Source organism: Aedes aegypti, chromosome 3 (assembly GCF_002204515.2).
Source record: "Aedes aegypti strain LVP_AGWG chromosome 3, AaegL5.0 Primary Assembly, whole genome shotgun sequence".
Taxonomy (NCBI): Eukaryota; Metazoa; Arthropoda; class Insecta; order Diptera; family Culicidae; genus Aedes; species Aedes aegypti.
Genome location: NC_035109.1, coordinates 207,653,845 through 207,680,636, shown reverse-complemented (window position 1 = coordinate 207,680,636; position 26,792 = coordinate 207,653,845). Strand labels below are relative to the sequence as shown.

The 26,792-nt window shown below is 38.4% G+C and overlaps 1 protein-coding gene across 2 annotated transcripts in view; it reads right to left on the bottom strand.

Moving 5' to 3' along the window:
- LOC5569646 (zwei Ig domain protein zig-8) overlaps window positions 1-26,792 on the bottom strand; it is a 761,269-nt gene that overhangs the window by 467,195 nt on the left and 267,282 nt on the right. For both annotated transcript variants that reach the window (XM_001658620.2, XM_021854888.1), the window contains exon 3: window positions 7,821-8,027. In XM_001658620.2, the coding sequence (XP_001658670.2) occupies window positions 7,821-8,007 (187 nt within the window). In that variant the 5' untranslated portion in view covers window positions 8,008-8,027. The remainder of the gene's footprint in view (window positions 1-7,820; window positions 8,028-26,792) is intronic.

Below are 26,792 nucleotides of genomic sequence, written 5' to 3'. Positions count from 1 at the left end.
ATTTTGTTCTCACCAATGCTGCTTTATATAGAATGTTAGTTGAAATTGACACATACACTTCCAATTGAAGTATAAAATTTCAGCAAAAATCGTTGAACTTCAAACATGAATAATTAAAAAAATCTTGCTACAGAACTGATAATTCGGCCCGTTTTTATATGCATTCTGTTTGTTAAAATTTTCAGCTAGGCTTTGCCATATTATTTATGATAACTAATGGAAAAGCTTATAAAATCAGAACACATATTTTGTTGTTGAAACTCCGTGATCAATCAGAATAACTATACAGTGTCTTACTGATTTTGGCAACAAGGCTCGATTTTTATGTTGCCAAAATGGGGATGTTGCCAAATTCGGGAATTTTGAAATGCTTATGTTTTTATCATTCTAATCTCTAAAAGTATCAGAAAATGCATGGAAATTACTACGAATGATGTGAAAAATGTCTGGGAGCCTTCTTCAGTTCAGCTTTTGATTCAAAAGCAGAATCATCATGTACTGATTATATGCACAATCTGAAAAGCACACTTGTTGTACACAGTACAAGCGTGGTATAACTTTCAGTGACGATTTGCGACTGTTCTAGAGCGCAAAAGTGCAGTTTTAAAGCCAGACCATATTGAAAGTAGCAGATTATGAATACAGGTTCGGTTCAGGATCCTTTCGGGTGAATTTATTTTAGGGATTCCTTGAACATAGAGCGCAATTTTGGTGATCACACGTCTTAATATTGAACAAGGTTCTAAGTGGAAAAAAGTGAAAGTTCTTCTTAATTCTAAATCATACTATTACTATCAATGTTATCACGGTTGAAATGTAATGTCAGCTTTTTTGTCGAGACTGCACCAAGAAATAGAGTTAATGACGAGCTCTTTTCAAGCATCATGCTAATTTGCTGAGATTTGGAAAAATCAAGCTGAGAGTTGCAAAAGTAATGATTAGAGGATTGGAGTCATATTCGAACTGAAAATTATTGAAAGTTTTGCTATCGAAATTGCAAATTTCATTCATTTCATTGCGTTCCATTTTTCAAGAGAATACCATTAGATTTTTTTTAAGAACTCGTTAAGAAACTGATTGCAAAATTTCTTTGGCACATATGAATTAACTCAAGGATTTCACCAATTGATGCTTCTGGTAGAAATAAAATCGCTACAAGTAGCCCTAATGTTTCGATTTGATTTTTGTAAGATTCTGTAACATTCGTTAAAATAAAAACGGAGAGCAACAAATTGTAGCTTAGATGCGGAGTCAGTGGAAAAAAATGTAGTAATCCTTGATTATTTCTTCTTTTTAATTGTAGAGGTGTCTAAAGTATGCATCCAAATATTCTTCTATACCACCCTTTAATTATAGCAAGGATGTATTCAGTAAAACTTTTGACTGTTGAAGAAGCGTCAATCTGGTCTAGATTGCTAGAAAAGATTTCCAAATGTCTGTATTTGATAAATGCGATAGTAAGAAGAACCATATAAATGTTAACAATATCCAAAGAATTTTGATCATGGGCTCTTCTTTTATTCACTCTTAGAATTCTTCTATAAAAGTTTTTCAATGACTACTTCAAAACCCATTCTCAACAATTTTCCCAAATTGTCATCTAGTGTTATGTACAAACTTTCTTGATGTTTTCTTCAACAACTGTTACTAAATGACTACAGAACTACTCAACAGAAATCACTCATCAATTATTCAATAAAAATTTTAAAGATTAAAATATTATGCCTTTTAAACAATGTAGCAATTATTTATACAGTTTGCCTGCTTTATGAGAATTCTCATATACGTTAAACAATAACTTTGAAATAAATGCGTTTTACTCATAAGTACGTTCAACATTAGCTTTCTTAGCTCGTAAAGGTCATCAAAATTTTCATTTTGACTTACTTTAATTTTGTTCAAACTCACAATATTTGGTTTCAGTACTTAATAATCAATTGAAAATATGTTTTAACGTGTTGCCAAAATCGGGAAGAAAATGTTGCCAAAAACGGGTGTTGCCAAAATCGGAGGAAGACAAAAGCGGGTGTTGCCAAAATCGGGAAGGCACTGTATGGCACAAAGAATCACTCAAGTAGAGCTTATATTCATGGCTTTATTTTATCTGCACTTTAACCTAAATATTTGTTAATTTGCAATTGAAAAATCTATACCTTTGAACTTCTTTAAAGCAAAAAATGATGTTTGTCCCACAATTCAAGTCATATATTTTTTATTTATCCTGTTTTTTTTAATTTTTAATCTGATGGTGACAGATGATATTTTGACGTGAATAACATTCAATTGCTCAAAATATAATGAGGTAAAAGAATAATTATGATGGAATTATCGCATTCTCTGGATTTGTTACATATCTATCATTACTTTTGAACAAATCCTATGCCCGATAATGTGACGAATGACTTCAAACCTTATTTCTACACGGCTTTTCACTGGTGCGTTGCGAAAAATATGCGAGATCGCCAAGCGGGTCGTGTTACCAGAAAGTTTGGGATCCTTTGTATTTGGAAATCGCACCCAAACCCATTCATTCATTCATAGCAGACTTCTGCAGAGGCACGTGATCGGGTGGTGGCCGATCAATTAGAGAATGTGCAAATTGAGGCTCAAAGGCCGCTTCTTCAACTTCAACAAAATGAACGTGCACAGCCCTCACTCCGGAAGCACTGATGATGATAAAGATGCTTTTTACGCGCAGATCGAATGCGAGTACGACAGCTGCCCAAGCCATGACGTCAAAATCATGAAAGGAGATTTGAACGCTCAGGTTGGCCAGGAGGAGGAATTCAGACCGACTGTTCGAAAATTCAGCGCCCACCGGCTGACGAACGAAAATGGCTTACGACTAATTGATTTCGCCACTTCCAAGAATATGGCCATCCGTAGCACCTACTTCCAGCACACCCTTCCATGTACTATGTCCATGGATGGCACTTCTCCGACATTATCGATGTCAGGACCTATCGTGGCGCTAACATCGTCTCTGGCCACTATCTGGTGATGGTTAAACTCTCCGTCGTTGACAACCTACGGTACCTATGGCCGCTCCAGTATGACCTAAAGCAACCGGATGTCACAGATGCGTACGCGCAGCACCACGAGGCTGCATTACCGGAAGAGGGTGAGCTGGAAGAAGCTCCTCTTGAGGACTGCTGGTGAACAGTGAAAGCAGTCATCATAAATGATGCTGAGAGCAAAGTCGAGTACGCTGGACGCAGTCAACGGAACGATTGGTGCAGCGCGGGCGATCATGCATCAGGAAGGGACCCGTTAGAAAGTGGAACGTTATAGACGGAAGCGGCAACAGCAGACCCGCCTCTTTCGGGAGAAAAAACGCCGCCTGGAGGAAACGGAGTGCGAGGAGATGGACCAACTGTGCCGGTCTCAAGAAACACGTAAGTTCTTTCAGAAGCTCAACGCATCCCGCAACAGCTTCGTGCCGTGAGCCGAGATGTGCAGGGATAAGGACGGACGAACGTGAGGTGATCGAAAGGTGGAAGCAGTACTTCAATGAACACCTGAATGGCGCTGAGAGCACAGACAATGAAGGTCGGGACAACAGAGGAAATGCCTTCGTCAGTATTGCGGGCGATGGAAACCAACCAGCCCCCACTATGAGGGAGGTTAAGGATGCCATCTACCAGCTAAAAAATAATAAAGCTACTGGTGAGCGTAGTTTCGGAGCTGAACTTATAGAGATGGACACAGAGAGGCTGGTCTTTTGTCTGCACCGGCTAATAGGCTCGACCTGGGAAACAGAACAGCTATCGGAGGAGTGGAAGGAAGGGGTAAAATGCCCCATCTACAAGAAAGGCGACAAATTAGATTGTGAGTACTTTCGAGCGATCACTATTCCAAATGTGGCCTACAAAGTATTATCCCAGATCATCTTCTGTCGTCTGTCACCTGTAGTAAACAAATACGTGAGAAGTTATCAAGCCGATTCCGTTGACGGCCGATCGACAATGGACCAGATCTTTACTGTACGGCAAATCCTCGTGTCCAAATGTAGTGAATACCAGGTCTCAACGCATCACCTTTTCATAGATTTCAAGGCGGCATACGATAGTATCGACCGCATAGAGCTTAGGAAAATCATGCACGAGAACAGCTTTCACAGGAAGTTCACGAGATTGATAAGAGCAACGTGGACGGTGTGCAAAATTGTATGAAGGTTTCGGGCGAGCATTCCAGTACATTTGGATCCCGCGGGGGACTACGACAAGGTGATGGACTTTCGTGTCTGTTGTTCAATATTTCACTAGAAGGTGTTATGTGGAGATCCGGGCTTAACAGCCGGGGTACGACTTTTACGAGACCCAGTCAATTTGTTTGCTTCGTGGACGATATGGACATTGTCGGCAGAACATTTGAAAAGGTGGCAGAGCAGTACAACCACCTGAAACGCGAGGCAGCAAAAGTTGGACTGATGGAGAATGCGACCAAGACAAAGAACATGCTAGCTGGTGGGCCGAGCGCGACAGGGCTCGCCTAGGTAGCAGTGTTACGATAGACGGGGATAGGTTCGAGGTGGTCGACGAGTTCGTCTACTCTGGATCCTTGCTGACAGCTGACAATAAAGTTAAACGTGAAATACGGAAGCGCATTATCAGTGGAAGTCGGGCCTACTATGGTCTCCACTAGAAGCTGCGGTCAAAAAAGATTCACACCCGCACCAAATGTATCATGTACAAAACGCTCATAAGGCTGGTAGTCCTCTACGGGCATTTAACGTGGACGATGCTCGAGGAGGACTTGCAAGCACCTGGAGTCTTCGAACATCGGGTGCTTAGGACGATCTTTGGCAGGAGAACGGTGTATGGCGGTGAAAGATGAACAACGAGCTCGCCCAGCTCTACGGCGAACCCAGTATCCAGAAGGTGGCCAAAGCTGGAGGGACTCGAAGGGCAGGGCATGTTGCAAGAAAGCTGGACAGCAATCCGGCAAAAATGGTATTTGTTTCGGATCCGGTTAGTACAAGAAGGCGTTAAGCGTAGTGAGCTTGGCGGGTGGATTAAGTGCGCAGAACCGAGGATAGAGAGATGCGGCCACGAACCGCATACTGTTTCATGAAATTGTTGATTCAGTGTTATCTGGTTAGATGTTAACCAAATAAATGAAATAAATGCATTAGAGAAGCGTAATTCAACCAGTTCAATCAGTCAACTTTACACTAACTTGGACTGCCTCAGCCATAGTGGTAGTTTTGATTAATCATTGGATTAAATTATTCAGTTAGAAAATCAAAATCAGAGGGACAAATGTTACTAGAAGTAGGTACACTTAATGATGATTTTACGTTGGGATTTTCGATTGATGAAGAGACGACATAAAAGTTACCTGTGACGTTATAAGTATGGGCATGCTGTTTTAAAGAATTATGTTTTTAAAACAGGTACTGGTATCCTAACTATCGATTGCAGTTGATAGATTGCCAAAAGATTTATTCTGAATGGATATATAATGTTTCATATAATCGAAAGTCGGTTTTCTGTTTTGTTTTTTTTTTCTTCGATAATGGAGTGTACATCAAACAAAATTGAACTAATTACGGAACATTTATAGGGCGTTGGATACCTATAGGCGTTTAACGCTATATGGAAATTTCTGACTTAGATTACAAAAATGATCCCGATTTGTAAAAACGGTTTTCGATAAGAGATTTGAGACTGAATTCATGTTCTACTACAACTAGGCTATCAAAAATAAGCAACTCATTATGACTTAATCAAATAGTGATCGTAGAACAGATTGTTTGTGAGCGTTTCAAAAATGCTAAAATCTCATTTTTTTTTAGTATTTGCATATAAATCCTCAAATGTACTTGATTCCAATGAAAATAGCTTTGACATGAAGTGTCATATTAATACTCTTTGCTTTTGCATTTGTTTTGCTTAACTGATTAACAGAAACTTTGTTATTTTGTAAAGTATGTCGTGGGTCTCGTACTATCAAAGTTACTCGCATTATCAAAGTTACCCCGTTTTACGGTATCTTCCACCGCAGGAAAGACGTCCTTAGCATGAGAAGAACCTCCGCAAATGAAGCATTTAGCATCCATGCGGCAATGTTTTGTACCATGACCCCAATTTTTGTATCATTGACTCCACTGACGGCAACTAGTGGGGTTCTAAAAATTTCCTGCAATTGTTTCCATGTCACACGGACATCGAACATAATTCTTGCTTTTTATAAAGCTTTAATATAGTTTAGATTACTTTTGATAAAGTTTACTAAATAATATTTCAGAGAAAGCCCTTTCCGAAGAATGCCAGATTGGGTTCTTTTTTTCATAATTATTACTTGGACTGGGGAAAATCCAAGTAAATCATTCATTCAATTTTTGATCTCTTCAGGTGACTTATAGCCACTTGAGAGAACTTTCAAGAAGACTTTGAACAAACGTTCAGTTTTGTCGTCATTAGTAAAAAAAAATGTGCTTCTTCTCTTCAAGATGTTTGAGAAGAAGCCACTATCTTCAATAGTTTCGGACAAAACGCGACAGTCTCCTTTCTTTGCGATTTGGAAAGAACCTTGATTCCCCTAAAGGAGTTCAAGATCTCCTGCCTAAATCCTCCAAATTCGGAACAACTGACCACGATAGGCGGCACTCTTGGCTTCCTCGCTTAAATCAAAGAGTTTGGGCTAGAGCCCGCTTTGAATTGATGTTCGGAAAATTTGTATAGAGCATCGAACTGATTGCTCATTTCGATGCAATTATCAACATTATCCATTTCACCCTTCGCAAATCTTACGCTTGAGATTTTGGTGCAAAATCACTCAATCAACTCAAACCGCAAAAAATGATTCAGTCGCAAAACCCGTCAAAAACTCGTGAAACCCGAATGTTGTTGTTGAAGTTAGAAAGGATCACTATAATTTTCCAGGCAAACAAGAAATTAATGTCGTGTGTGAGTAAACTGTAGAAATATGAGACAATGAGTCAAAAAGTTGAGCCAACTTATCTATGATTTTTTGACTGCTGAGTTGCGTGACTGACAACTCACGCATGAAAAATATCAAGCGTGAGTTATGAGAAATTGAGTTTTTCACAACATTGGTTCAGTGAATAAACGAAAGAAGAAAAGATTTTCCAAGAGGTTTTTTTTTTAAAACGGTGTCCAAGAGTGATTACTGAATACTGAAAAGTACTGTTTTTGTAGCACTGAGAAATACTGTTTTCATAGCTTTAGGTAGTTTTAAAAACTCCTGAGAGCAGAAAGAATTTGAGTACGCACAGAACGACGGTATGATACTTTAAAAACATGATACGTTATCCATTCGTTATTCAATTCCAACTCAATTACGCATTGAGCTTATGACTTTATGTTATCTTCGGAAGCTCATGTCGGCTACACAACTGACAGGTGATCCGAAAAACTTTTGGGTATTTCGTATTTTAACAAGAAGAACCGATTAGCAATGATTTATACGGATTCCTCAGAATCTGTCCATTTAACAAGCACTAGTGAAATCTGTCATTATTCGGTTTCTGAAAAACAGCAAGTAAAAAATCCAGGCTATGTAAGCTACCAAAGAGTTCATCAAACTGATTCTACTATCAGATTTTCCATTAGGCTTCTCAACTACAGCCAGCAAACCGATGACTGGAAAGAGCCAAACCGAAGATGTTTTGCCTTCAGCTTGAACCGAAATTAATTACACAACATGTTGAACGTGCATCGTATACAAAATATCCAACATGTAGCAGCTTGTAACTCCACTGCAGAACAACCCAATTTACCAAAGGGCTGAAATTTTTTTTTCTGACACGACCCGTGGATACAAGAAAAACATTTATATAAAAATGCTATACTCACCGTTAAAAATAAAAAGTATGATGAATATTAAATTGGAGTGGCACATATTGTTATGCTGATTCAACGTGGACATTGCTCGCTTCCTCGAGGGCCCGTCGTTTTGATGCGCCGATGGGAGTCCTTGCGTGGGTGTGGTGGTGTGCGTCCCTCCTCGATGGAAGGATAGAGCGGTTCGACAATGTTTCATAAAAGCTAGGACAAGCACTCCTGCAATTAAAGTGAGATAAAAAAAATGTGTATCAATAATTTTGCAATCATCACTTCGCGGCTTTCGTTGTTTTTGTCATGAACATCATTATCATCATTATCAAAGCCACACCGTCAGGGACTTGATAGAGTGCGAAACTAGCTTACTGTGAGGCTACAATTTTGTTTCAAATCGGATTCTGATTATTCAGGCTCTGTTTTAGTCATTAGATAAAAATTCATTATTGATCTGCTGTAATATCTCCTGTTTTTGACACACACCATCTTCTTCTTCTTCTTGGTTTTTCGTCCAAACTGGGACAGAGCCTGCTTCTCAGCTTGGTGTTCTTATGAGCACTTCCACAGTCATTAACTGAGAGCTTTCTTAGCCATAGTTGCTATTTTGCATTCGTATATCGTGTGGCAAGTAGGATGATACTTTATGCCCAGGAGAGTCACGAAAATTTCCATTACGAAAAGATCATGGACTGACCGGGAATCGAACCCAGACACTTTCAGCATGGCTTTGCTTGGTAGCCTCGGACCTTACCACTAGGCTAAGGAAGGTCCTGCATAATGTAAAGTAGTCAAATTTCAAGGTTTTCATGCAAGTACATGTTTTCTACGTTTTGTTCAACTTCCACAAAGCCATTACTTTTCTCCGAAGCACTTTCCCACCCCCACTTGAGACGTGATTTGATTAAATGTTTGATTTTTATTAAAGATGAAATATTATTTCCGGCTCCCACGTGCCGCACCCTTTGCATTGTGTTGCATCCAACGAAGCTTCCTGATGTTTTACGCCAAGGGATCGCCGGATCCGATGTTTGCAGGAGAATCCCCTGAATCGGTTAGCTCTTTTCGTGCTCCAGTCGAGTACCGGGAAGCGTGGGCAATATGCTTCTTGCTGGCTGCTACCAATTTTTTCCCCTACTTCCGAGGCTGAAGCGAATCACGATGATTTTTCTCACTTCCACTTATTGCCACCCGTTTCTTCGCAGTCGGCAGGAGTTGAGGGTATAAATTTTCGTTCCTTTTTATAATCGTCATATATTTGCGAACATGACTTAACTGGCAGTTCGCTGCAATAAAGTTTCTTTGTTTTGCTATTTATGGCGTTCACAATGATGAAGAATATACGACATGCAGAGAGCTTTTCGCGTTTCCGCACTGAAAAGCTACACGGTGGTGCAATCGGTGACTGAAGGTGGCTAGAATAGGAACGAAAGTGAATTTAGTGGATAATTTTGATTGATTGTCTCTCTACAATAGGATAGGATGGCAATGCTGTGCTCTCTGTTTTGTTTGATCTATTTAAAGATTGTTTTCAGCGTTTAAATTGATCAAAAATTAGAATTTTGCAAAAGATCAATCAATAATCGTGACAATTAGGAACAAGTCTTGCTGGAAATTTACATAAAATTATTATAACGGCTATCTATAAAAATCAACTATGCTCAATTCGAGAAAGTTGTGGAGAGTGCAGCAGAGCTTCTCCGATGGAATCTGCGGAGTTCCAAATTCCTAAAGGCATCTCTACCCAAAGTTCTGAACGAATTTAAAAGTATTTTTAGAGAAATCCAGAAGAGAATTTTTGAAGAAATCCCTGAAAGATTTCCAAATTTAGGAGCTATTCCAGAAACAAATTCTGAAGAAATTCTTGAGAGATTGCATTTCGGAATTCCTATATGTATCACTGGTATTTTGGAAAATTTCCTGAGTGAATATCAGAAGGAATTTTTGAAGGTATCTCTGGAAGCATTTCTGTAGGAATCCTAGTGGAATTTCTAAAGAAATCTTTGGAGGATTTTTGGAAAAGTGCTTTGGAGAATTTTTGAAGGAATATTGAGAAATTCTTGAACGAAACTTCAAAGAATCCCCAGGGAATTTTTGAAGGGCTTGTTTAAGGGATTTTTTTTTAAGTAATTCATGGAGGAACTACTGAAGGATTCGTAATGGTAAAGGGAGATCCGAAAGAAATTTAAGATAGGGTTCATCAAGGATAGAAATTCTTCTAGTAATCCTCAGGTGGGTTTAGGAATGTCGAAAGACAAAACGTCGAATGCCAAAACGTCGAATCCCAAAACGTCGCAAGGCACAAAACGTCAATAGCGGTATAGGATCGTATGCTAACTGGCCTAAGTTCAAGGCCATATTCCAGGACTTGATGGTAAACTCAAGCGATTCCGATGCCATCAAGCTTTACCATCTTGACAAGGCGCTTGTTGGTGAAGCATCAGGAGTTTTAAACGCGAAGGTCATCAGCGAAGGGAACTATCAGCAAGCATGGGCCATCCTCACCGAAAGGTACGAGAACAAGAGGATCATCACGCAGACGCACATTCGTGGCCCATTTGATATCAACAAAATGGCTTCTGGTTCGTGCAAGGAGCATAGACGGCTTCACGACGAATGTACCCGTCATGTCAAGAGCCTGAAATACCTCGAGCAGGAGTTCTGCGGTGTTTTCGACTTCTTTCTGGTTCACAATGTGACGTCTGCGATGGATGGCATGGGAGGCCACACAGAAGAAAGGTGAATTGCCGATGTATGCGCAGACACAGAGCGCTCACCCAACCAATCAGCATCGAAGGCTTCAAAAACGATTGCATCCGATTCGACCCTACGAGCAGAACCAAACGAGCCTCCCAGAAGCAGTGTTTGCGACTTTTGCCAAGGAGCTCATCGCAACTTCCAATGCAGTACACTTGCGAAACTGCCGATAGTTAAGCGGATGGAAAAGGTATGGATTACTGGTGCCTACTTCAACTGTCTTCAAAAAGGGCACACTTCCAGCGAGTGCTCGTCTCCAAAGGTGTGCCAGAAATGCCAGAAGCGGCATCATACACAACTCCACAACGACGAAGCAACGCAAGGTGTGAAGAACAACGTATCCAATCTAATAGTGGAAACTCGACTAGTCCCGAACCAGAACACGGTGTCCACCAGTCCAGCAGTGTCCAGTGAAGACTCAAGGCCATCGCTTCAGTGCAACTACCTCGATTCCTCCAAAATCGTGTTTCTACAAACCACAGTTGTCAACGTTATAGACCAGAATAGCTGAACGCTGCCATGCCGTGTTTTGCTAGACAGTGGATCGCAAGTGAACTTTATCTCGACCGATTTAGCAAACCGTCTGGAAATGCAACGTGTCAAAGGCAACGTGGAAAGGCAACTTGTCAGCATCCCGATCCGAGGTATCAGCAACGTCCGAACTAATTCTCAGGAGAAGGCTGTGATAGAATTTCGATCTCGAATAATCGACTACCGACCTAGAGTCGAGTGTTTAGTTGCGGCTACCGTGACAAGCTACATTCCGTCAACATCAGTTGATATTTCAACGTGGAGCTTTCCAGTTGGAGTCTGCCTTGCTGATCCAGAGTTCCATAAACCCGCCAAAGTAGATAAGTTCTTGGGAGTTGAATTATTCTTCGACCTTATGCGACCAGGATACATCAAGCTCAATGAGGACTATCCCGAATTTCGAGAGACACGGCTAGGATGGATTGTCTCTGGTGTGTTCCGAGACATATCTATCATTGAGGAAGCTCAATATGCATTCATCGCTGTTGTAGACAGTACCAACCGATCGAATCAACGCTATTCTAACTCCAAAAGAATTTCGACTCCATCCACACACGTTAAGAGAAAGCCCAACGTACATGTGATTTCAACCCTAGAACCAACAAACATCTACCGACGACCTCTCCGAAACATCGCACGGAAGAAGATGGAGTATCATCCAGCCATAGACAAGCCGTCACGAACCAATCAAACACGAGGAAATTAGGATTTTATGCGCCGCCATTCAAGCCTGGTCTATTACCAGCGAATACGCCCCAAAGGTATCGACATCCGAACATCCAATCCATCGACTACCTCTAGAAGAGCAGCACCGTTACCAAGAAAATAATAAACACTCAGACGTTATTGCGTGTTCCTAATTTGTTTCGAACCAAAAAAAGTTGGTCTTGTAACCTTTGGTATTGGTCATATCGACATACAGAGAGAAAATTGGGAACGCATTTAGTATTCAAAACATTCACCCCTATTCTTGTTTGCGTTCGAATGCTGGATATGCCGTAAACAAGAAAGATGGTGATTGATTAGCATTTGGAATTTACGTTTTGTTTAGATTTCCTTACTATTCCTTATACATCAAATAAGTTGAAGTTTTTTTCAGAATTTAGCTATTTTTTTCTTTTCGACGTTTTGTCCCTTCAACGCTTTATCCTTTCGACGTTTTGGAATTCGAAAATTTGGCATTTGACGTTTTGGCATTCGAAATTTTGTCTTTCGATGTTTTGTCCCTTTGGTGTTTTGACGTTTTGGCGGTTTAGCAAATTAAAATTGAATCCTAAGATATGAAGTTATCAAATTAGTCAACTATAAGTTTTATTGTCAAAACTTAGTTCTTTTTTTTTATTTTGAAAATCTACTCATTCTTTTGTCCAATTAGTGCAATTGAATTGTTGATTGGTTTTATTTTCAAAAACTGATATTTGGGACTAGGAAATCAGGATATCCAGAAAGTACCGTGTAGATTTAAATTACCCGGACGTTTCGAATCCCGGAGACAGACCTTAAATCATCAACTAATTAAGAGGGTTTGAAGAAACGGGGTGTAAGTAACATAAATCTAGCTTTGGGAACGGCTTGGAAGTTTTTTTCAGTAATTTTCCATTACATGCAAATTGTATTAAAGCCATAAAAAGAGCAATCTTCATCGAGTTATGTTAATTTTTTTTGTTGGATGAGAATTTTTTTTTAAATACCTACAGCTTATTTTTTGAATGTTCTCAAACCAAAAATACATACTCACAAGACGCGACGCGAGACTGGACACAACACTCGCGTCGCGTCTTGTGAGTGTACTATAGTTCTTACGTTAGCACAAAATCTTAAAAATGAGTGCAAAAATACATAAGCTCTTTTGAATTCAAATCGCATAAAAGAGAAACCTTGGGGGCCCAGATAGCCATAGCGGTAAACGCGCAGCCCAAGACCAAGCTTAGGGTCGGGGGTTCGAATCCCACCGGTCGAGGATCTTTTCGGGTTGGAAATTTTCTCGACTTCCCAAGGCATAGAGTATCTTCGTAACTGCCACGCGATATATACATATGCAAAAATGGTCATTGGCATAGTAAGCTCTCAGTTAATAACTGTGGAAGTGCTCATAAGAACACTAAGCTGAGAAGCAGGCTCTGTCCCAGTGAGGACGTAACGCCAAAAAGAAGATTTTCTAACCAATTTTGAAGCTTTATATATTTACATTAATTTAGGGTAACGTATATAACTTGGACATGCATATAATTTGGACAGGCTAGTCGTTCTATGTCCATTTCCAATGAGATGGTGAGGAATATATGTACGGGAAATCATGTATTGCATTAATAATTCACTATGCTGCTTATTAAAGATGACCTTTTTAATAACAAAAACAAATTGGCTTCAAAAATATAAAAATTCTAAATTGTATCAACAGAACATCTGTGAAACCTACGAATGCAGGAGGAGGTGCATTTCAAGAACATACATTTAATGCAATAATAGCACTCAGAATTCGCATTCATAAAAAGTTCAAAAGTGTCAACATGATAAAATATGTCTAAAATTAATGCTAAGTTCATCTAAAATCTTAACATGGGTATATAAGGCATAAATCAGATGATGTCCAAAATAGATTATGGTTTTAGTTCTGTTGATATAATTTAGCCATCTGATAAAAACACACTGGAATGTCGCATACATGCATACTTGCAGGCGTTTTTCGTGGATCTGATGATATTTGCTCGCATTAAATGAAATTATTGATTATCACTCAAATACACATCCGTTAAGCGAAAAAAATGCATAAGTCACATGTAAACTCTTAAAATTTTATGATATGATCGTCTTTTTAAGAAATCATTGCATGGATATTGAGATAACGTCCCTGTCCAAATTATATTCACGTGAGGGTGTCCAAAATGTATATTTGGTGTCCGAAATGTATAACAGACAGGTCGCCAAAAATGATATTTTGGTAGCTAATACTACAGTTTGTAAGCTTTTGCGCCCTAGAAACTCAAAGTACAATGGGACATTAAGCATACAAGTAACATTAGGTAATAAATATTATTATCTAATGCAGTTAATCAATCGCCGTTCGCAGACATATCCTTAGCCTGTCCAAAATACATAATTTACCCTATTTAGTTAACAACCGGATCCGTAGCGTCGCTCTTATCAGTCTCGTGAGCTACCCGGGAAAGCTGTTCTCGTCCATGCTTTTCCATAGCTCTACGCGGTCGATACTATCGTATGCCACCTTGAAGTCGATGAAAAGGTGATGCGTTTGGGACGTGGTATTCACGACTTTTTTGGAGGATTTGCCGTACAGTAAAGATCTGGTCCGTTGTCGATCGGCCGTCAACGAAGCCGACTTGATAACTTCCCACGAACTCGCCTACTATAGGTGACATACGACGGAAGATGATCTGGGATAATACTTTGTATGCCCTATTTAGAATGGTGATCGCTCGAAAGTTCTCACAATCTTATTTATCGCCTTCCTTGTAGATGGGGTATATCACCCCTTCCTTCCCACTCCTCCGGTAGCTGTTCTGTTTCCCAGATTGTGCCTATCAGCCGGTGCAAACAAATGCCCTGCCTCTCCGGGCCCATCTTTATGAGTTCAGCTCCGATACCATATTTAGTTGTCCCGACCTTCATTGTCTGTGCTCTCAGCGCCATTCAGGTGTTCGTCGAAGTGCTGCTTCCACCTTTCGATCACCTCACGCTCGTCCGTCAAAATGCTCCCATCCTTATCCCTGCACATCTCGGCTCGCGGCACGAACCCGTTGCGGGATGCGTTGAGCTTCTGATCGAACTTACGCGATTCTTGAGACCGGCACAGCTGTTCCATCTCCTCGCACTCCATCTCCTCCAGACGGCGTTTTTTCTCCCGAAAGAGGTGGGTCTGCTGTTGCCGTTTCCGTCTATAACGTTCCACATTCTGCCGGGTCCCTTGCTGCAGCATGATCGCCCGCGCTGCATTATTCTCTTTCAGGATCTGCCTACATTCCGACAAGGGTTTTCGACACGGGGAAAGTGTATTCTTCATGGGAAATTGCAATCTCCAAAATGACAAATTAAAGTCAATCTTCCTCCCGTGTCGAAACATTGGTTTAAAGTAAAACTCATTCTTATCATTCTACGACTGCGTAGCCGTGAATTTCATTATTGTTGACATTTTTTTGGAATCGTTAGAGATTCGAATAAATTGTTGCTGGATGCTTGCAGATTTTCAATATTGTCTGTTTCATAGTCAACAAAACGCGACGCCAACTTTTCAACAGACCGACAAAATCGTCGCCAAAACGAATCAAAGGAGATGATTTTCCGTTATGCTGGTATGTCTGGCGAAACGTCTAATTCGCAGCGGCTGGTTGGCTGGCGACGATTTTGGCGACGGTTTCACCGGCGACGATTACAAATCGTCGCGTTCGATAAGGTGCAAAATTTACAATATATGGTAAGTAGATTTTAATCCTCTCGTCACCGAACATATCTTAAAACTTTTTCCAGTTCGTCAAAAACAATTTACTGAACCCTTTGCCTATACAAAAATGGAAATCAAATTGCATTTCGAGCTTTATTTTGGCTTATGCAATAAAATAGGACGTTAACCCTTGTCTTTTAAAGTGTTACGTATCATACACATGACCAGGCTTTGTAAAATTTAATGATCATTGACACACGAGTAGGCTTAGCAGATGGTATTCTTAGGGAGGGCATGGCCTCCGTTCTCCATTCTACTTTGGGATGTCCTCCTTTTTCAAATCCATCGATTATTGAATTTTATGTCCATTAGTTTCTGATTTGTTTGTTACAATCTTCAACTGACTTGAATAAGGATGAATTTTTTCTCACCATTTTTTCTGCTTGTTTAGGAAATTGCGATTTGGATAATAATTGTATGTAGGTATTTTTGTTTGATTTACTTTTTGGTACAAGTTTAAAATTCGAATATTAAGTAGTATTTCTGGTTTCTGTTCTAGATAATGTTTGATTTGCCCTTAAAAAGATACCTTCATGAACTCTTTGTAATCTCCTCGCTGTGCATATTTAGCCAACAGGGACTTTTTCCATGCTTTCTGGGGCCTAATAGTGGGTTGAAATTCATTTTGATTTTTCAGTGCACATTCATTGCACGTAACTTAAGTGTTTATTACTATCTTGTATTGAGATTGATTGAAAAAAAATGTCAACCAAATTAACAGTCTTTAAAAACGATATTAGAAAATAAATAACACGGATCTATCAATATATTTACGAACATTTTGAAGGGAAAACAATTTCTATGGATATCTTTTTCATAGAGGCACACACCTTTTTCATTTTTCCGGTTAAAATGCAACAAAGTCCCTAGGAACGAATTGAAAACAAGGCTATTTGTTTTACAAAATTAGAGATTATTATCCAAAATACATACAGTGAGTCACAGTGAAAATCGTCCACCTTGAACATTACCAGAAAAGTAATTCGTACTATTCATGTATAGAACAAGAATTCAAATTCAATGGCTCGTTACGTTAGTTCGGCAAGGGTCTTGATAATTGTATGCAATTCAAGCCATTGAATATTAAAATAATAAAGTAAGCTTTAAATTTGTAAAAATAATCATAATAAGGTCACAGTGAAAATCGTCCACCTTGCCGTTATGCATTATATTTGGGGTAATATTATAAAGTTTTCATTCATATCATTTCTTTAACTCGCGCATTCACATACATTCAAGCACGATCTGCTATGCAAGAATAAACAAGGTTTAGATTTTTAGAATATTTCCATTAAAAATGGCACAAAATAAACAGACATCGTCAGATGTAAGAAAACTTGTGATAAAACTACACAAAAATGGCAAAAATCAACTGAAAAACACCAAATTTGTTGGAAAGGGCGTATTTAAAAAAAAATGATATCATGAATTGTTCAAAAAACAATGAATAAAATTCTTTGCATTTCTAAGACCACAACAAAATATTTTGCTAAGGTTGCTGTCAACATAAATTTAGTAACAAAGGAAATTAAAATCTTATTTTTTTTTTGGTTTCTATCATTGTTGTATTTATTAGGGTGGCTTTTTAGTGCAGAAACACACTGTTTTTTTTTTTTTTCTAAAATTAAGTTTTGTTCAAGTATGGATTTTTTTTAAATATTCTTCTTTATCAGAAGTCAGAACCGGGAAAGCAAAAAAGCAAAAATGTCTTTTCTTTCCTTATTCCTCTGGTAAGCCTACACCACGAGCCATAATTTTATCCGCCTACATTCACACAACACGCACGACATTTATCGTTTGTGGAAGATAACGAGCCACAAAAAAGAACGACACACACCACCAACTGTTTGGTGCCTATCACTGTGTGTACCCACTTGTAACATTGGCTGACACACTCTCATTATGATCAAGAAACAAAGGAGAATATTTTCTATTTTCTTTGCTATGTTATCAACCAAAGGGATGTTGGATGATCCAATAGCTTATAATTAAGTTGTTTTAGGTTGCATTACAGAAAATATGAAATCATTACCAATTTCATGCAAAACACATATCACCCAAATAGCTCGACATCGTTGTAGTCTCTGATAGTTGCTGCTTTTGAACGCTCGGTTGTCACGTACCAAACGACAGAGCAAATATCAACTCTCTTATTGTAATGTTCCATGAATTGTTATGATATATGAACTGTTACACTCTCTGAATATGGTGCGATTGGCTTATTCGGTTCCAAATCCAAACTCTGCACTAAACCATACAAATCGGATGCGGAAGGTGGCAAGAAATGACGTTTTGCGTGAAATAGACGCATTATACTTGTATGGTCGTTCGCCACCCTCGAGGGAAATCCTGGTTTAATTTAAAACTATTTAATAACATAATGTATTAACTTCATGTTTGTCGCATTTAGAGCTCTTAAGTCAAGATATGAATAGTTTAAAACATAAAATTAATCATTTTTATTCATTTCTTTTAAAATTTTAAATGCTAATGTATGTGAAATAAGTGCGCCTGTATTTTCATCTAGTTAGTGTATGGTAAATACTTAAAATGTTCATTAAAAGTTCCATTTTCCCCATTGTCCGATGGCATCGGGAACCTTTTTTTCCAACATTCTTCTTTCGTGATTATTATTATTGGTAGGGCTTGCGGTGGGTGGTGTCGAGAAAATGGAAAACAAACGACGAAGCTTTTAGCTTAATTCTTTCCTTGCGCTTGCATGTAAGGGTGTGTGTGTTGTTTGGCTATAACATTACTTTTTGTTTCGCTTCGCTTGGCTTGTTTTTAATTTATCAATTTTTTTCTCTCGGTGCCTCAAAGCATAAATAATAAATGAGTACAAATATTGATGTACATTTTTCGTCTTTTAGTTTCCGTCAGTCGAGCCAGAGTCCCGTTTTCTCGCGCCCATAAAGAGAATAAAGATTGCTTCCAATAAAAGTAAAATGAGCCCGAGAAAAAATTCACTGTCGTTTGACGTTTACGAGCCCGAAGAGTCTGAGACAAGACGAAAAGGCGACGACAGGATTGCGAGCTTACACCTTGGGCGACAGGGAAATTATCAACGAGAATTTTATTAGCCATGCCATAAATACTTCCAAGCAGAAAGCATCATGTGTGCCAACGAGAGAATGGTGCCTAGCCCTAGGTGTGCGCATACGATTACTCGACATTTCATTCGGCCATGGCGAGACAATGATGCATTGCATTCAAATGTAATCTTCACTGACGAACACCTAGATGTGGAATAAATAAATCATTTTGGGGGTAAGACAATTTAGGATTTTTTTTCAACCATTATTTGTTGACACAGCCTTTGTGAGGAATAGAATTGTTCTAGAACGTTAAACGCTCCTATTAATATAAGTAAAACATCAAAAAAACTATGTACATTCAATTTACAAACTTTTCAAGTTAAAGTTTTAAAAAGTTTTAACTTTTAGTTAAATTTCAATATGATGTTTTTTCTTTATTTTTCTGTTTGACATTCAGATTTAAATTGTTGTGATCCGAATTTTGACTCCAGAATAAAAAAAACAAATCCAATCCAAATCCAAATCCAATCCAAATCCATTACAAATCCATTCCAAATCCAATCCAATCCAAATCCATCCAAATCCAATACAAATCCAATCCAAATCCAATCCAAATCCAATCCAATCCATCCAAATCCAATCCAAATCCAATCCAAATCCAATCCAAATCCCAATCCAAATCCAATCCAAATCCAATCCAAATCCAATCCAAATCCAATCCAAATCCAATCCAAATCCAATCCAAATCCAAACAATCCAAATCCAATCCAAATCCAATCCAAATCCAAAATCCATCAAATCCAATCCAAATCCAATCCAAATCCAATCCAAATCCAATCCAAATCCAATCCAAACCAATCCAAAAATCCAATCCATAAATCCAATCCAAATCCAATCCAAATCCAATCCAAAAATCCAAAAATCCAAATCCAATCCAAATCCAATCCAAATCCAATCCAAATCCAATCCAAATCCAAATCCAAATCCAATCCAAATCCAATCAAATCCAATCAAATCCAATCCAAATCCAATCCAAATCCAATCCAAATCCAATCCAAATCCAATCCAAAATCCAAATCCAATCCAAATCCAATCCAAAATCCAAATCCAATCCAAATCCAATCCAAATCCAATCCAAATCCAATCCAAATCCAACAAATCCATCCAAATCCAATCCAAATCCAATCCAAATCCAAATCCAATCAAATCCAATCCAAAATCCAATCCAAATCCAATCCAAATCCAATCCAAATCCAATCCAAATCCAATCCAATCCAAATCCAATCCAAATCCAATCCAAATCCAATCCAAATCCAATCCAAATCCAATCCAAATCCAATCCAAATCCAATCCAAATCCAATCCAAATCCAATCCAAATCCAATCCAAATCCAATCCAAATCCAATCCAAATCCAATCAAATCCAATCCAAATCCAATTCCAAATCCAATCCAAATCCAATCCAAATCCAATCCAAATCCAATCCAAATCCAATCCAAATCCAATCCAAATCCAATCCAAATCCAATCCAAATCCAATCCAAATCCAATCCAAATCCAATCCAAATCCAATCCAAATCCAATCCAAATCCAATCCAATCAATCCATCGCAATCCAATCCAAATCCAATCCAAATCCAATCCAAATCCAATCTAAAATCCAATCCAAATCCAACCAATCCAAATCCAATCCAAATCCAAATCCAATCCAAATCCAATCCAAATCCAATCCAAATCCAATCCAAATCCAATCCAAATCCAATCCAAATCCAATCCAAATCCAATCCAAATCCAATCCAAATCCAATCCAAATCCAATCCAAATCCAATCCAAATCCAATCCAAATCCAATCAAATCCAAAAATCCAATCCAAATCCAATCCAAATCCAATCCAAATCCAATCCAAATCCAATCCAAATCCAATCCAAATCCAATCCAATCCAATCCAATCCAATCCAAATCCAATCCAAATCCAATCCAAATCCAATCCAAATCCAATCCAAATCAATCCAAATCCAATCCAAATCCAATCCAAATCCAATCCAAATCCAATCCAAATCCAATCCAAATCCATCCAAATCAATCCAAATCCAATCCAAATCCAATCCAAATCCAATCCAAATCCAATCCAAATCCAATCCAAATCCAATCCAAATCCAATCCAAATCAATCCAAATCCAATCCAAATCCAATCCAAATCCAATCCAAATCCAATCCAATCCAATCCAAATCCAATCAAATCCAACCAAATCCAATCCAAATCCAATCCAAATCCAATCCAAATCCAATCCAAATCCAATCCAAATCCAATCCAAATCAATCCAATCCAATCCAAATCCAATCCAAATCCAAAATCCAATCCAATCCAATCCAATCCAATCCAAATCCCAATCCAAATCCAAATCCCAAATCCAATCCCAAAATCCAAAATCCAAATCAATCCAAATCCAATCAAATCCAATCCAAATCCAATCAAATCAATCCAAATCCAATCCAAATCAACCAAATCCAATCCAAATCCAATCCAAAATCCAATCCAAAATCCAATCCCAAATCAATCCAAATCCAATCCAAATCCAATCCAAATCCAATCCAAACAAAAACAAATCCAATCCAAAATCCAATCCAAATCCAATCCAAATCAACAAATCCAAAAATCAATTCCAATCCAATCCAAATCCAATCCCAAATCCAATCCAAATCCAATCCAATCCAATCAAATCATCCAAATTCCAATCCAAATCCAATCCAAATCCAATCAAAAAAAAAAAAAAAAAATCCAAAAATCCCAATCCAATCAATCCAAAAATCCAAATCCATCCAAATCCAATCCAATCCAATCCAATCCAAATTCCAATCCAAATCCAATCAAATTCCAATCCAAATCCAAATAAAAAAAAAAAAAAAAAATCCAAATCTAAATCCAAATCCAAAACCCAAATGACAAAAAAATAAATCAAATTGAGCTTTGAATTTACACCAAGTTTTTGCTAAATGTAAAACTGGTTTGAATTTTGCGAGCGTAATTATATTTGAGTCCTTGTAGACAACTGGTAAATTTCAGCATAAATAAAAAAGAACTGATTGATGAAATATCGGCAACGCAGTCTTTTTTGTTAAAAACCGATCCGATATTTCATCAATCATTGAAAATACAGTCGAACTCTCAATAGAAAAAAAAAAAAGAACTTACGTTCGAGAAAGACTTTTAACAGATTAATCGCTCTTAAGCCTGACCTTTATTCTCATGTCATTGGGAGCATACAGCAAGGCATCTCCAATATCGAAAGACGACCGAAGAAAATCCTTTCGAAGCTAAAGTTTACGATCGATTCAATTTTAACCTACTCATTCTGCGAGGACAAACTCGGGGGCGGGAAATCATTTTTCCATTTTTTTTTCTCAATATTTACAAACGAGAAGCTCAGCTGGAATGAAAGTGGCTGGAGAAGAGCAAAGAAAGGCTTCGCTAAAGTGTGAAAGTTTAATCTGTAGTCTCACAGGAAATTCTTGCTATACTTTTCCAAAGGAAAGAAAACAGATAGGGAAAATAAGGAGCAGGAGCAAAATTGAAAGTACGGATAACTTAATTGGATTCCACTTTTGACATCTCGCATTCGGTGATACTGATCACTCGGAAGGCCCCTCGGGTTTTAGAGATGCTGACGTTCTATCAAATGGATGTGTTTGCCCGGCCATTCGTCGGTGCGACGTGATGAAAATTCCGTGAAATTGCTGATAAAACGGAGGTCCCGAGTTGAATGTTACATGACCAGGTCAAACTTCTCGAGGAAATTGCTGAGTTATATGCCGTGTAGTAAGTGCGGGTGGTGGATATTGGATGATGGCCACTTGGGGCGATGAGTCGACAGTAAGAGTTTTCCTTGTTATACCCGAGGAGGAACAAATAACTCCCCAATAACTTATGCATACCATTTTTTGGTATCATACCAAAATTAGGTATTGTTCAGTTGTCAATACCTCAATTTGGGTATTATAATGGTATTGAAAAAAAATCTTTAAAACAATTAAAATACTTCCTTGAGGTATTAAACAGCTATTGAGGTCTGCTGGAGGTATTGAACTACAATTGAAAATTTCATTTTTATATGAATCCATCAAGTATTATGAGGTATTACAATACCTGATCTAGTTATCAGTTTGGGTGCTCGTAGAATATGCTTGAGATATTATTTGAGGTATTTTACCTCTTATGCAGGGCTAATTCATACCTTATTCAGGTATGTAGTATTGGAATTATCTGGTATGGAATACTCAATTTGGTATTCAGTAGTTATTTTTCTTTTTTTCCTGTTCTCGGGTAGTGCTTAATATCTACTTGTTGTTTGCCACTAGGACAGGAGCATATAGAAAAAAAAACTTTTCACGAGAAAACTAAAGCAGATTTCGATGATTTAGCTTTGTAAAACCAGGCTCCATAAAGCTTATGATATCTACAAATAATTGAATGCTTTCTGATCTGTTCTGAGATACTTAGTTTCACGAAGTTGCAGTTGGCAATCTACCTCCATCATTTAAATGCTTAACTGACACAAGAAATGTTAAGAAAACTATACCCTTTTTTCCCTTCGCATCAGTGTACGGTGCAACTTTCACCCATTTGTAAAGACACATCAAAAAGTGTCTGCAACACGCAAAAGTAATGATTTATGTCATCGCCAAGCACTTGCTTCCTTATAAATAAAGCCTTTAATCGTGATTCATGTGGTGGTGGCTTTGTTCTTGGTACCTCTTCTGCTGCAGTTCTGTGTATAGCTTTTCTCTGCAATATGTACAAAGCTAACTGCAATTGCGACTGCAATTTCCATTATCAGACGTCAGTTTTATGACCTCGCCTGTGGAAACTCCTTCGAATGTTCCTTGTTCATCGTCAAACGTAGGTTACGTAGGGGAACATGACCCATAACGCACTGATGGGTGAAATGACTTTTAAAAAAAAATAATTTTGTTTTCTTTGTCGAACGATGTCAAAATATGTTTCCTAAGAAAATAAACTCATGGACTTTTGTTTTATTTCAAACTAGTGGTCCGGCAAACTTCGTCTTGCCATCAAGTAGGCTGTTGGAGATGTCAATGATACCTCCCATAGCAAATTGGCATATTAGTACTTTCCCGTTTTACCAAATTTCCGAAAACTTCTCTAAACTTTTTTTTCGCACGAACACGTCGGAACCGTTCAAGAAAACAACAGTGAAAGAATTGTGTAAATCGGTTGTCCCGTTTTTAAGCCCATTTCGTGACATACAAACACCACTCTATTTTTATTTATATAGATTTAGCAATCTTTCTACGATTGGTAGCTAGCGAATACTGTGGCCCAAATTTTAAAAAGTTTTAAAATTCTACCTTCCACCCCAAAGTTTTGTCAAATGTTCAAACTTTTTTCTAAATTGAATCACTCTAGTGTTAATTCTGTTAGCACCTTGCTTTGAACAGTTGATTTTGGATCACATTACCCTACATGCTGTCGTCTTTACGATGCGGTTGGATGTGCTGTTGTTTCTCCCGATGGTCATGAGGTTGAATGCCAGAAATGGATTTGCTGTCGCGCTTTTGCAATTCGACCTGTAGTGTTGTAGGTACCATCGTTTCTGAGGCACTGAGGCGTTGCTGTCTGTTTGTTTTCATAGCGCAGGGTGTAATTTCTCAGGAGAATATTCATCGTGGTCGTGTATCTTATGTTGAGAGATCATAAGTTGCACATCACGAACAAGTTGAGTTGTCTTCACAAATGTGTAGACGGAAACAGAGTAGTGTTTGATCCTTCGACCTTGACGCTTGCTCCTGCGGGGACGGGTGATGAGGGCAGGATCAAACATGTCGCGCGTCGTTCGTTCAGAGATATGAAAAAGCGCCGCGGATCGTTAGTAGTGTTTGATCTATTGATCGTGTCACTTGCTCCTGCGTGGGCGAGTGACGAACACTTGTTCGGCGTACAATGCGATTATCGAATTATTTCGCGATTCCGGTTAGGCGTGATTAAATCATGGATCGCATCACCAAACATTGGTGACTCCCAGATCTCTACCTTATCCCACTAACCCAATATCCTTTCCATCACAACTGTGGAGATGCAGAGGTGACCTCAGTCTCTAGTAACAACGGTAGTCACACTAACATTCCTTCCCTTCCCCGATGACCGTAAGGACGTGGTCGGCGTCGTTATTGACTTTTAAATTTGAGCTCTCGATTTGTGCACATTGAAGAATGGTAAGCTAATCCCAAGCCCCATTAATTAATTCCCTGTGCAACTTCGATTGTTCTGGTCAACCACGGAGTAGCAACTACGAATTGTACGGTCATCTATGCTTATGCTATGCTACAAATGTGTAGACGGAAACATGAAATGCTATGAATTCGTAATAGTTCTGTAAAAATGGATATAGATAAATATGATTTGCTTGTAAAGACTCCGTGAAGGGAGCTCATGTAGACTCGATTCACTTTTTTTTTACAATTTTCGGCCATTTTAGTAAGGATTTAAGGCGTTGAGGGTGTATATGAAAATTTATATTAAGGATCCTAAAAAATATTGCTAACACATGTAGAATTATGATAACCATGTTTAGGCCAATATGAATTATTGAGCTTTATTACTCGATCTTTAATGAATATGATGTGCTTAAGAAAATGATCCTTTTCGATCAAATTTTGTTTGGAGCTCACACAGGGAGCCAAATAAAAGCAAACTAATCGATTGACCCTATTTTTCATCAATCTATTTAAATTGCCTTCTCAGAAATAGGTATTGTATGAAGAATTATTTTCAACTTTGAGATCATAAGTATGCACCTACATTAAAGTGCTAACGGCTTTGACATATTTTCAACCATTTCTTCACAGTTATTTTCATTTAAACCGACATCGTCTCTTAGCCACCAATAGATAAGAAACCAACAAAGCTGAAAATTTCATATAACTCTATTCGTATTATAAGAACGAAGGATATCGCAGATGGGATTTTTGAAAATTTTACATAACCATGAACCAGCTTAATATAGCAATTATAACCAAAATTTATTTTAAATCTGGATTTTAACTCGAAAGAGATCCAAACTTTTTGTTATCATCATTGATAGAGGAATAAAACTTCGACATTTCCGTCATTTGAAACCTTGGGGGAAAAGCTTGACAGAGGAGGGAGTATGGTCTAGAAATTCTGGAAAACGGTGGACGTCAAATTTGAATCGTCCCTAAGCATGCTACCAGTAAAATAAAACACCTACCTCCAAAAGTAAACAAGCGAGAAAAATGAATTTTATCATCACTCTCATTTTGAGGCTCTTTTTCTGTTGCGGTAACTGGTATCAACCATCCCTGTTGTTGTCCAATTCAATCAATTCAGACGATTCCGAAAATATCAAACCTTATAAACCAGAATGAATTGTATAGGTGTGTATTGAATAATATTGTGGCCGAACGTAAATTCATTTATTTAGTTAACATCTAAACAGATAACACTGAATCAACAATTTACTTGGTTCGTGACATTATCTCTCCATCCTTGGTTCTGCCCCACGCTCGCTAAATCGTTCTCGATACATTTGGAGCAGGTGTGAATCTTTTTTGACCATAGTCCATAGGCCATTATAGACCCGACTTCCACTGATGATGCGCCTCCGTATTTCAGTCCAGCGTTATTGTCAGCCGTCAGCAAGGATCCAAGGTAGACAAACTCGTCTACCACCTCCAACGTATCTCCTTATATCGTAACACTGCTACCTAGGCGAGTCCTATCGTGCTCCACCCCACCAGCTTTGTCACCAGTCCAACTTTTGCTGCCTCGCGTTTCAGGTGGGTATACTGCTCTGCCACCTTTTCAAATGTTCTGCCGACAATGCACATTGGTCCCAAAGCCATATCTAGGAAGACAAAAATGATTGCGCCTATACCGTCAATTTTAGATATATGGTGTCTTCGGCAAAGTTTCTCCATATTTTTCAGACATTTTTTTCGGAGATGTGAAATTAGGGTGGCCCACATGGTTTACGAGATCAGCACATAAACTTTTTTGCTGACGCAATTTAGGACTACACAATGTTCTACAATGTTTTAGAACAACCGATTTGGAGCAACTTTGCCGAAGAACCCAAATTTCTATCTCTTATGGTTCGCGAGTTATGATTTTTTTTAACAAAAAAGTTAGGGTGGTACTGAAAAATCAGTTTTTTCTTGATAACTTTTTATACG